This window comes from Entelurus aequoreus, linkage group LG25, assembly GCF_033978785.1.
Source record: "Entelurus aequoreus isolate RoL-2023_Sb linkage group LG25, RoL_Eaeq_v1.1, whole genome shotgun sequence".
In the NCBI taxonomy this organism is placed as follows: Eukaryota; Metazoa; Chordata; class Actinopteri; order Syngnathiformes; family Syngnathidae; genus Entelurus; species Entelurus aequoreus.
Window position 1 is genome coordinate 19581156 of NC_084755.1, and position 12977 is coordinate 19594132.

General features: G+C 41.1%; 1 protein-coding gene across 3 annotated transcripts; it reads left to right on the plus strand.

The window, feature by feature from the left end:
* Positions 1 to 686: 686 nt before the first annotated feature.
* Positions 687 to 12441, plus strand: dnaja3a (DnaJ heat shock protein family (Hsp40) member A3a). Of its 3 annotated transcripts, none has more exons than XM_062036683.1 (12): positions 687 to 932; positions 2854 to 2984; positions 3067 to 3150; positions 3219 to 3425; positions 7583 to 7735; positions 9230 to 9377; positions 9453 to 9517; positions 11085 to 11213; positions 11296 to 11411; positions 11491 to 11588; positions 11702 to 11822; positions 11966 to 12441. In XM_062036683.1, the coding sequence occupies exons 1-11, from the start codon at positions 731 to 733 to the stop codon at positions 11806 to 11808; spliced, it is 1440 nt and encodes a 479-aa protein (XP_061892667.1). In that variant the 5' UTR covers positions 687 to 730; the 3' UTR covers positions 11809 to 11822; positions 11966 to 12441. The 3 variants fall into 3 exon arrangements, with proteins under 3 accessions (XP_061892667.1, XP_061892668.1, XP_061892669.1); XM_062036684.1 differs by having other exon boundaries at positions 11702 to 11716; positions 11966 to 12436; XM_062036685.1 differs by lacking the exon at positions 11702 to 11822 and having other exon boundaries at positions 11966 to 12428.
* The last annotated feature ends 536 nt before the right edge of the window (positions 12442 to 12977 follow it).

Below are 12977 nucleotides of genomic sequence, written 5' to 3' on the forward strand. Positions count from 1 at the left end.
TAACATCAACAACGCTCACCTTTGTGCATTCACGCACAGTATAAAACGTTTGGTGGACAAAATGAGACAAAGAAGGAGTGTAAGATTTGACATGTAAACAAACTGTTGCGTCACAGTCCACACTATGGGGCGGTATAGCTTGGTTGGTAGAGTGGCCGTGCCAGAAACTTGAAGGTTCCAGGTTCGATCCCCGCTTCCGCCATCCTAGTCACTGCCGTTGTGTCCTTGGGCAAGACACTTTACCCACCTGCTCCCAGTGCCACCCACGCTGGCTTAAATGTAACTTAGATATTGGGTTTCAGTATGTAAAAGCACTTTGAGTCACTAGAGAAAAGCGCTATATACATATAATTCACTTCACTTCACTTCACTCTGGTGAGTTCAAGAACCGCCGAAATCAGTAGGACAAAACGATGTTCACCAAATACTCTCATCAGTGAAGCATACACACAAACATATTAAACAGTGGGCTTTCTAACAATTGAGAAGGTTTGTGTCATGTTTGTCTTTAAACTAAAAACATACTAAAAGAAAACAATTATTTCTCCCCCATCTTTTTCCATTTTCAATCCTTTCTTAAAAAAAATGCTCCAGGGAGCCACTAGGGCGGCGCTAAGGAGCCACATGCGGGGTTGCTGACCCCGGTTGTAGAAGAAAGCATGTTGCAATCACGCCGTGACGTTCATTTTCCGGACATGCGCAGTGCGCCACAAGAGGCAGACCGTGGCGAATGATGGCGTCGTCAGCCGCTCGCTGTTCCTCACGTTGGTTTACTGTCATCTTGTCCTCTGGGCATCAGCGTGTAGCTGGTGCCGTTGTCTCGCCTTTTTATGGAGGGGACCGGGGAGTTTCGACGTTCAGAGCCGGGACGATATGGCCCGGAAAAAGCCTAGTTTGTGCCGGCAAAGGGTTGACATTGAACGGGCTAGCAGGTGAGTGGCGTATGCTCTTAGCATTGGCTACATTAAGCAAAGCTAGTTTAGGCTAAAAGTTTGTTGTCATTTCTCTTCTTACATGTGGAGATTTGAGCAATTAAATTATTGTTTGGGTGTTCCTTATATTGTTGCGCATGATTTCTCTTTGAAGAGTACGTGTAAGTCCTGCAAGTGGGTGGGTTACAACAGCACAGTGTGTAGTAGTAATAGTAATAGCTGACATTCAATCACTGTTGTACAAAGCCAGTGAAGTTGGCACGTTGTGTAAATTGTAAATAAAAACAGAATACAATGATCAAAAATCCCTTTTGATCCATATTCAATTGAATAGACTGCAAAGACAAAATACTTAACGTTCAAACTGGAAATCGTTATTGTTTGCTAATATTAGCTCATTCGGAATTTGATGCCTGCAACATGTTTCAAAAAAGCTGGCACAAGTGGCAAAAAAGATTGAGAAAGTTGAGGAATGCTCGTGAAACACTTATTTGGAACATCCCACAGGTGAACGGGCTAATTGGGAACCGGTGGGTGCCATGATTGGGTATAAAAGCAGCTTCCGTGAAATGCTCAGTCATTCACAAACAAGGATGGGGCGAGGGTCACCACTTTGGGAACAAATGCCTGAGCAAATTGTTTAGGAACAACATTTCTCTACCAGCTATTGCAAGGAATTTAGGGATTTCACCATCTACGGTCCGTAATGTCACCAAAAGGTTCAGAGAATCTGGAGAAATCACTGCACGTAAGCAGCAAGGCTGAAAACCCACATTGAAAGCCCGTGAACTTTGATCCCTCAGTGAGTAAAGGATATCACCACATGGGCTCAGGAACACTTCAGAAAACCACTGTCAGTAACTACAGTTTGTCGCTGCATCTGTAAGTGCAAGTTAAAACTCTACTATGCAAAGCGAAAGCCATTTATCAACAACACCCAGAAATGCCGCCGGCTCGGCTGGGCCCGAGCTAATCAAAGATGGACTGATGCAAAGTGTTCTGTGGTCTGTTGAATCCACATTTCAAATTGTTTTTGGAAACTGTGGACGTTGTGTCCTCCGAAAAAAGAGGAAAAGAACCATCCGGATTGTTATAGGCGCAAAGTTCAAAAGCCAGCATCTGTGATGGTATGGGGGTGTATTAGTGCCCAAGGCATGGGTAACTTACACATCTGTGAAGGCACCATCAATGCTGAAAGGTACATACAGGTTTTGGAGCAACATATGTTGCCATCCAAGCAACGTTATCATGGACGCCCCTGCTTATTTCAGCAAGACAATGCCAAGCCATGTGTTACAACAACGTGGCTTCATAGTAAAAGAGTGCGGGTACTAGACTGGCCTGCCTGTAGTCCAGGCCTGTCTCCCATTGAAAATGAGAGGCACATTATGAAGCCTAAAATACCACAACAGAGACCCCGGACTGTTGAACAACTTAAGCTGTACATCAAGCAAGAATGGGAAAGAATTCCACCTGAAAAGCTTAATAATTGGTCACCTCAGTTCCCAAACGTTTACTGTGTTGTTAAAAGGAAAGGCCATGTAACACCGTGGTAAAAATGCCCCCGTGACAACTTTTTTTTGTTGCTGCCATTCAGTTCTAAGTTAATGATTATTTGCACAAAAAAAAAGTTTCTCAGTTCGAACATTAAGTATCTTGTCTTTACAGTCTATTCAATTGAATATAAGTTGAAAAGGATTTGCAAATCATTGTATTCTGTTTTTATTTACTAATTACACAACGTGCCAACTTCACTGGTGTTGGGTTTTGTAGTTTTGATTCCAAACACTAACCAAAACTGAGTGTCATTTTAGAAGTTTATCCGAGACTCAAAACGTTCAGTTGATTTGTCAAGTTTGAAATATCAAGTACAATGCATTGCATTATTATAATATTTCTATTTCCATTTCACTCCCCTCAGGTTTCAAAGCAACCCATATTGTGTGCACCTTTCACACAAGCACAGCAGCGAGCAACAAGCAGGACTTTTACCAGATCCTAGGTGTACCTCGCACAGCGACCCAAAAAGAGATCAAGAAAGCCTACTATCAGGTCTGCGGGTTCACAGCTGGTTTAGTAGCACTGTTGTGTTAGTGACCGTCTATGTTGCCCCCCCCCCCCCCCCCCCCGCTAGATGGCCAAAAAGTACCATCCTGACACAAACAAAAATGACCAACAAGCCAAGGAGAAATTTGCCCAGCTGGCTGAGGCTTATGAGGTCTGTTGAAATTAATTCTACAGTCATTGCACATAAGACAGTATAATGCTACCTTGCGTTTCTCTTAGGTGCTCAGTGACGAAGCAAAGAGGAAGCAGTACGACGTGTATGGCTCTACAGGCTTTGATGCAGGGCAGGCTGGCAGAAGGCAGCAGAATTGGTCCGGGCAAGGCGGCAGCGTGAACCCGGAGGAGCTTTTCCGGAAGATTTTTGAAGACTTCTCTGGAGGACGTGGATTCGGTGACTTTAACGCCATCTTTGATCAGCCACAGGAGGTTTGTTGACAGTAACTCGACTAGATGCAGTTGTATGACGAGGCCTGGGCTAATCACAAAGTTTACAGAAAGAGAATACTGTCAAACAGATTATTTCGGATAAACAATATTGTTGTCAGCATTATTTTGAGACAAAAAAAAGCACTAATGTAATGTAATATACATACTAATAATGCAAGTAACTAGGGATGTCCGATAATATTGGCCGATAAATGCTTTAAATGTAATATCGGAAATGATCGGTATCGGTGTCACAATTATCGGTATCGGTTTCAAGAAGTAAAATGTATGACTTTTTAAAATGCCGCTGTGTACACGGACGTAGGGAGAAGTACAGAGCGCCAATAAACCTTAAAAGCACTGCCTTTGCGTGCCGGCCCAGTCACATGATATCTACGGCTTTTCACACAAGTGAATGCAAGGCATACTTGGTCAACAGCCATACAGGTCACACTGAGGGTGACCGTATAAACAACTTTAACACTGTTACAAATATGCGCCACACAGTGAACCCACACCAAACAAGAATGACAAACACATTTCGGGAGAACATCCGCACCGTAACACAACATAAACACAACAGAACAAATACCCAGAAGCCCTTGCAGCACTAACTCTTCCGGGACGCTACAATATACACCCCCCCCTCAATCCCGCCCACCTCAACCTCCGCATGCTCTCTCAGGGAGAGCATGTCCCAAATTCCAAGCTGCTGTTTTGAGGCATGTTAACAAAAATAATGCACTTCGTGACTTCAATAATAAATATGGCTGTGCCATGTTGGCATTTTTTCCATAACTTGAGTTGATTTATTTTGGAAAACCTTGTTACATTGTTTAATGCATCCAGCGGGGCATCACAACAAAATTAGGCATAATAATGTGTTAATTCCACGACTGTATATATCGGTATCGGTTGATATCGGAATCGGTAATTAAGAGTTTGACAATATCGGAATATCGGATATCGGCAAAAAAGCCCTAATCGGACATCTCTACAAGTACCGTAACCATTTAAACACAAAGTATTACTCATTAGTATTTTTTTGTTTCTGACATTTTAATTGGAAGGTAACTTTTATTTATCTTAAATAAGTCAAACAAAATGGACTTCAAATTACAGCTAAATTAAGTGAAACTGCTCATGAATAAATATTGAACATTTTGAAGTGTAATTTTTTCCAACGCTGGGTAGGGCGGTTTGTTTGTCTTTTTGTTGCCATCACGTTCCAACAAATTTGGCATACTGGCTCTTTTGTCCATGTTGATTGGCTCATTTTTCTTATTCAGTTTGAAGCTGAAATACTTGCCAGAACATTTGGCTTTGCGATCATCTTCTTTTTTTTTTCCTCCTAGTTTTTGTTACCTTGCGGTGCTTCTCACAAGCGAGGCTCTCTCCGTGCATCATGTGTGGCAGCTAGCGGTCCCGCCATGACTGACAAGAGCGTTCACTCAGTTAATTTACTTCTACTAATAAATAAAATTGCTAAGAGCAATGCACAGAGTGAACCCTCTTGCACCCTGTTTTAAAGCAAAAGATGAAGAAAACAAACACGCATTTTCATTCATCGCTCGACTTACTGACTTTTGGCCCAGGCCTGCGTATGACATGCGAAGAGTGTTTAAAGCACTCAACATTACGATCAGTGATTGGAAGATAAAATAAAGCTCTCTAACAACAGTCAAGGCCAAAATTATTAGCCCCCCAGGAATTATGGAACATTTTCCCCAAATTCTTCCCAAAGTGGCAGTTGATAAAACTTGATATAATCCTTCACCAGTGCTATTTAGGAGCTTTTGGTACATTTTGGATATGAAATACAATTTGAGGCATTCTTTGTATCAAATATAGTGAAAAATGGGGTGGTCAAAATATGAACCCCCATGTGAATTTTTATTTTCAAAACACACCTAATTAAAGTTAAAGTTAAAGTACCAATGATTGTCACACACACACTAGGTGTGGTGAAATGTGTCCTCTGCATTTGACCCATCCTCTTGATCACCCCCTGGGAGGTGAGGGGAGCAGTGGGCCGCAGCGGTGCCGCGCCCGGGAATCATTTTGGTGATTTAACCCCCAATTCCAACCCTTGATGCTGAGTGCCAAGCGGGAGGTAATGGGTCCCATTTTTATAGTCTTTGGTATGACTTGTGCTACTACGTTTTAGGCAACCTGAGACGACCCGTACATCCAGTTCCATTATTTCACGCAGACAAGTGTGTGTCATTAAAATTTGGGTAACTCGAAGGTTTAGAGATTATTGGGAATTTACTTATTGGCCACTGAAAATGCTTGATAGATAGTTGCCGATGAATTGTGAAAATTGTAAGGTATGTGTAGAGCAGTGGTTCTTAACCTGGGTTGGTGAGTCGGGTTAGGCGGAGGTCAAGACACACCCGACTCATCGTGTAAATAAAAACATCTGCGTATTACAGATACGGCAACAGCAGAAGTCACACTGATTTGCAGGTGTGTAATTTGTTGTGAGTTTATGCACTGTGTTGGTTTTGTTCTTTGAACAAGGTGATGTTCATGCACGGTTCATTTTGTGCACCAGTAAAAAAACATGGTAACACTTTAGTATGGGGAACATATTCACCATTAATTAGTTGCTTATAACATGCAAATTAGTAACATATTGGCTCTTAACTAGTCATTATTAAGTACTTATTAATGCCTTATTCGGCATGGCCTTATTATAACCCTAACCCTCTTACCCTAACCAAATAACTCTAAATTAAGTCTTTGTTACTTAGAATATGTTCCCCTAGTGTCCAAAAAACTCTAAATTAAGTCTTTAGGTTTCAAGCCCCACCTGTGCAGTCAATTGGCTTCCTGACAACAACCGAGCATTCAATCAGCATTAAAGGAATCCAAGGAACAGGGCACCTGTGCACATTGAGAGGGTTTACTTTTACTCGCATTCCAAAGACAAAGAAAATCAGTCTTGAGCTCAGAAAAAAGATTGTGGCGGCTCAGAAGAGGGAATGTTATACTGCCATTTCCTAGAACAGCTGTAGGTTGCACCATTGCCAAGTACAAGGAGATAAATCCAGTAAGAAACTAACCATGGTGTGGTGGTAAGCGCAAGATTTCAAGAACTCCGGGAGGAAAATTGTCAGATGTCAGCAAAGAACCCCCGAACATCTTCCCAGATGATTGTTGCTGAAGTGGCCTCTTCTGGAGTTGATGTTTCAAGGAACACAGTTGTGAGGACTTTTCATCAAGTGGACTTTACGGCCATCATCCGAGAAGAACCTTACTCAAAGAGCGGCACATCACAGCAAGACTGAAGTTTGCCCGTGAACATTTGAAAGGTAAAGATGAGTTTTGGAAGTCTGTGCTTTGGTCTGATGAGACTAAACTGGAACTGTTTGGGCACATGGATGTGGCGTATGTATGGCGAAAAAAGGGGGAGGCTTTCAACCCAAAGAACACGGTTTTCCACAGTTAAAGATGGTTGATGGTAGCATCATGCTGTGGGGCTGTTTTTCAGCCTCGGGCACAGGGAGCCTTGTTCAGGTGCATGGTTTAATGAAAAAAGAAAATTTATATTGACAAGCACACAGCGATATTGGTCCACCAGTTCCTGAAGGATACCAAAACCAAGGTCCTGGAGTGGCCTGCAGAAAGCCCAGACATAATAACTCTATTGAGAATCTGTGGCGGGTGCTCAATGTGAATGTTCATGCTTAGGAACCATGCAATTTGGACCAACCGTAACAATTTGCAATGGAAGAATAGGCCAAAATCCCTCAGGAGACCTGTGCCAACCAAGTAAAGAATTAATCTACGAGGTTGTTGTCAGTTGTCGCTCAAAAAGGGGACAGTATTGACTATTTGTAGCCGGGGGGGCTTATAATTTTGGATGTCTAATTTTTGACCTTTCTTGTTTTATATATATCAGTGTAGCAACAAAATATTCTAATTAAACTTGGTGTACATTGTCTTTGTTGTTTTGGAAAAAAATGTAATAACACTTGCTGTTAATGGTCATTTCCAGAGAGAAATCATAAGTTTTGTCAAATTCACAATGCGGGAAAATAATTTTGGCCTCGACTGTGTACAACTACTTGGGCTAAAATACCTGTAGATATATTGTACATTCAAATCATTGCCTCAATCTTTCTGTATCCTTGTCTTTGTTTTATGCTCAGTACATCATGGAGCTGACATTCACTCAGGCAGCCAAGGGGGTCAACAAGGAGATTTCTATAAACATGGAAGCATCCTGCCAGCGTTGCGATGGCAAGGGCCACGAGCCAGGCACTAAGGTCCAGCACTGCCACTACTGCAATGGCTCTGGCATGGTAATGTTCTTTTTCTGTCCAACTGCTAATTACATAAGTAATGAAATGCCGGATACACTACAGCTTGATTTGCACCAGACTTTACTTCCCATTCTGTAGGGCTCTTCTCGAAGTAGCCAGGTTGAAGGGAGAAAAAAAAACAAGCCCTGAGAAATCACTGAAGTAATAAAACATCAGTATTGTTTTTAGGAATGGTTAACAAATTCTGTACTTTTATATGTCCAAACCGAAGTCTGTCGATACCAACGATTCACGTAAACTCAAATGGTGCAATATTTCGATACCTTTACAGTTGCAGACTGGGAAACAAGCATTCAAGAGCTCAGAGCAGAGTCAGCCAGACTGCCTCATGCTAATGTTACAATTTTCCACAAAGCAAAATATAGGCGCTCTAAAGTACAGTAAGGCTCTACTTTTCAAAGTGTGCTGGCGCGATGCTAATTTACATTTGATTTGCCGTAAACATGCTACCGGTTAGCATTAGTGATTTTACATGGCCATTTCCACATCTACATTTGGTGCTGAAAACTACAACTAAGATGCATATTACAAACAGCTGGTGTGTTATAAGTACTTAATGTTTAAACACTTTCTCCGACTTAACAGAAGAATAGCCATTCAACTTAAAGGCAAAGACTACGACGACAACACATCATAGACCAGTGGTCCCCAACCACCGGTCCATGACGCAGACAAACATGAAATAATTTATAAAGGACTGCATTTTCTCCTACTTAACTTTGGCCTGTCCCACTAGACACACAAATAAGATGGTTTTAGATGTACAATAAAAATCCTCATAGGAAGTTGTTATATCTGTTATAACTGTGTGACATGATACAATGCACATTTATGAACATATCAAATATAAATGTGACAGATTGTAGCCCAGGGCTGATTTCCATCTGCATCAAGCTCCCACTAATTCAGTGTTATAGTGACTTGTATTTTTCATGCAACGTATTTTTGCTGTATTTATCTAGCACAAGTGGAAAGCTGGTCCCTGAAAATAAAGCCTACCGTACATTAAACCGGTCTGTGGTGGAAAAAAGGTTGGAGACCACTGTCATAGACTATATACTACTGCCATCTAACGCCTTGGAATTGAAAATGCATGCAAAGTCTTCTATATAATACTTGCAAATGAGACAGAAAAGTGTAAGAAAACAAGATCATGAAACAACACAGCTCAATGTTCAATGAAAATGTATTGATACATTTGAAGACACACAAAAGTACTGCTGAGGACCGGTATAGACACAAATGTGAAAGGTACCCACCCATCCCCCAATTGTCTTTGTCGTGCTCCAAGTGCAAACTGTCGTTCTAACAGCAGCACAGCTTACGACACCTTTTCACACCATTTAAATAAATAAAAGCCTAATTTGAAATGGACACCTTACTTCCAATGAATGCATGGTACTGCTTTGTGTTTTTTAAAAAATGCCCTTGGCTACCATTTGTAATTGTTTCTTCCGGTTTCCTTCCCTGCAGGAGACAGTAAACACAGGTCCGTTCGTGATGCGCTCCACATGCCGGCGCTGCGGCGGCAAGGGAACGGTCATATCCACCCCGTGTCACTCATGTCGTGGGACGGGACAAACCAAGCAGAGGAAAACGGTGATGGTCCCAGTGCCTGCGGGTCAGTGACGCCTTAGTACGGTTTACTTTTACCAGTCACAAATTAATCTAACTGTTGTAACATGCTGGCTCTCAGGAGTGGAGGAAGGCCAGACTGTCCGAATGCCTGTTGGAAAGAAGGAGATCTTCATCACATTTAGGGCGAGTATACTCACTGGACCACAAGGTGTCTATTTAGCATCAAGGAAGGTCTACGTACAGATAGACGACATATAATGTAATGCCTCATAATTTAGAATTGATAAATGGGAAAAGTGACTTTTTAATTTACTGTATACACATTTTTGTATCTATGAACATAACAGACTGCTTTGAACGGGGCTGTTTAGAGGAGGCTATAATGCTTGGTCTTTAGTGAAGTTTTTTCAGTATTCAGATAGCTGGTAGCTCCTTACCGTATTGGCATCTGACCTAATAGATGCCATGCCGCCATTATTTGCTAAGCACATATAAACACCTTACCTCAAATAGACACCGTTTTCCGCCTAGATCAAGGGTCGGTAACCAAAAATGTTGAAAGACATATTGGACCAAAAATAAATTTAAAAAAAATCTGCCTGGAGCCGCAAAAAATTAAAAGCCAGAATGCAGCTGAGATAGGCTCCAGCACCCCCCGCGACAAAGAAAGGGAAAAGCGGTAGAAAATGGAGGGATATACGTGTTACAATGAAGGCAACACATGATGTAAGTGTCTATATTAGCCTACTATCAAAGACTTCTTCGTTGACAGAAATGTTGTATTTAAATTTTTATTCTACACATTTTGTAACATTGGAAATCATTAGTAAAATGGAGACTTCTTAGAGGATGAGATAACTCCTGGAAATAACTGTCTTAAAATGGCCAAAGGTATAGATGTGTGTGTCCAAGTTTAAGGAAATGGCAGGCTGTCTTCTTCTAGTGGATTTATTACAATCTTTGCAAGCTGGGTAACGTTTGCTGTGGTCTGGAACAACATGGCACACAAACAACTATCAGAAATGCAGCCAATATTACATACAGGTAATGTGTCATGACACATGCAAATATAAATTAAATAAAGAGAGGACATAAGTACAGGAAATTAAATGAGCTCAAATATACCTATACAAACAAGGCATAATTATGCAATATGTACATACAGCTAGCCTAAATAGTATGTTAGCATCGATTAGCTTGCAGTCATGTATTGACCAAATATGCCTGATAAGCACGCCAGCAAATCAATAAAATCAACAAAGCTCACTTTTGTGAATGCACGCACAGCATAAAATTTTTGGTGGACAAAATGAGACAAAGGAGTGGCATAAAACACGTCTTTCTGTGTAATGAACTATGAGTTCAAGGATCGCTGAAATTAGTAGGACAAAACGGTGCTTGCCAAATACTCTCATCGGTGAAGCATGTTTAGTATAAAAAGTGGGATTTGTAACACGTCATGTTTGTTCTTATACACAAACCATATTCAAACAAAAAATATATTTTTTTCTTTATCTTTTTCCATTTTCACACATCTCTGGAAGGCGTCCAGGGAGCCACTAGGGTGGCGCTAAAGAGCCGCAGGTTGCTGACCCCCGGCCTAGATAGTTTTACAAACAACAAATTAAGACCTCAAATAATTGCCAGTTACTCTCTGCAATTGAATAAACAAAACTCCCGTAGCCACTGGTAAAGGCAAAAGTGCAGCTAAAGGCTCCTATGTAAATGGTTTGTTTGGTTTCTTGTCCAGGTCCAAAGGAGTCCGGTTTTCAAGAGGGACGGCGCAGACATCCACTCCGATCTTCACATCTCTGTGGCACAAGCCATCCTGGGCGGCACGGCCAGAACGCAAGGCCTCTACGAGATACTTAACTTAGCTGTCAGTAACATTTAATTGCAAAAATATTGGTTGCAATATTCAAATGGGGAGGGAAAAAAAATCATCTTTTTGTTATGGTTAGATCCCAGCAGGCACACAGACCGACCAGAGGATCCAGCTTGCCGGGAAGGGAATCGCTCGCGTCAGCGGCTACGGCTTCGGAGATCATTACATCCACGTTAAAATTAAAGTACCCAAGTAAGAATCAGAAATGTCAACGCACACTTTCTTACGTTGTGAGGGCCTTTTAAAACGGCAGGTGGGTTTTCCCGTGCAGGACCCTGACAGACCGGCAGAGAACCCTACTGATGAGCTACGCCGAGGACGAGACGGACGTGGAAGGAACGATTAATGGCGTCACATCCACCACCACAGGTAACTCTTAGAGACTTTCATATGACGTTCTTTTATACACCTCAACACCTGCCGCTTGTTTTATTGTTTAGTTTTAAGGGGGAAGTGTTGATGCAGTATTAATCTCTGTCCAGGTGGGGGCAGCAGTGGTAAGCAATTTGAGGAAGGGCTTGACAGGAAGGAGTTGAAACAAGAGGGGGGCTTCTTCTCCAAAATGAAGAGCTTGTTTAGTTCATCCTGACAGCCACAAACCAGGTAGGACTAGTGTTAATCAGTTAATTAGGCGTACACTACTTTTTAGTTAATTCTTTTTCATCTGGTTTGTGGCTATCAGGAATCATTTTGTTGTCCAATGTCCAGTGTTGGTACCTGCATTCTCTTTTTCGCTCCTCTTGAAGGTAAGAGGTCTTCGTGGAACTGAGACACTTCCTCACAACCTGCAAGGACAGCCGTATTGCAGGCGTTTGAGGTAAACACCTCGCGACACAAGCCCTGCAGCATTGATCTAAGGCAAAGGGAAAAACACCAGAAGGCTAAAAGGTTTCTCGCCTGTTCATTTTTGTTTCAAAGACTATACCAAGACAGCAGTCTCAACGTGTAGGCAAATACATTCAAGTATGTCCTCTGGTTGGCGATTGCTTGTTAACATATTGAAGAGGCCAAACATCCTGTTACTGAATTACTGTCTCTTATTTGTTAGCACTTCTGAACTTTTAATTATCCCCTCACAGTCCAAGTCTGTCCCGCCTTTCGTGGCTACTTCACAGTTGTACAGTTAGATTAGGAATCATGTGACTTAATAAACCTACAGCCTCTGAAATGTCCTTTTCATTTTCATGTACTCTAAAACACATTAGGGACATCAATCAAGGTATTGTAAACTTATTTTGTGTCAAAATGAAATATAAATCCAATTAGATAATTATATATGATGTCATTAAATTGGCCACTAATTGTATTCTGGAATGTGTTAATGAAAAAGTACTTTAATAATCATTTTCTGTATGACATTGCCTTTTCAATTATTTAAGTTCATTTATATGAATCTTTTAATGGCAAGTTTAATTATACAACCTTTCATTTCATAATGTGGTGCAAAGATGCAATATAAATGTAATAATATAATTGTTCTAATGTTTAAATTTAAATGTCTTATAATATATTGATTTAATAAATTTTTTTGTCCTTTTTATACTTGTTTTGGCATTAAAAAAAACATTAGCAACAAGAATAAACAATAGTTTTGCCATGTTATTTCTTCACTGATTGGTGGAGAGAAATCACATGACCGCGGTGGAGCCAGGGGCATTAATTTCCACATAAAGCACAGAATATGGTTCCTTTTCCTACCTGCAGTAAGTTAAATAATGATTAATTTGTTGCAGTTTTATAGTTAAACATAAAATACGA

Excerpts from the sequence above, each read along its gene's own strand:
- dnaja3a (XM_062036683.1), top strand. The coding sequence starts at position 731 with ATGATGGCGTCGTCAGCCGCTCGCTGTTCCTCACGTTGGTTTACTGTC. Across the intron at positions 7,736-9,229 it reads ACTGCAATGGCTCTGGCATG|GAGACAGTAAACACAGGTCC; the intron begins GTAATGTTCTTT and ends CCTTCCCTGCAG. Across the intron at positions 11,214-11,295 it reads ACGAGATACTTAACTTAGCT|ATCCCAGCAGGCACACAGAC; the intron begins GTCAGTAACATT and ends TGTTATGGTTAG.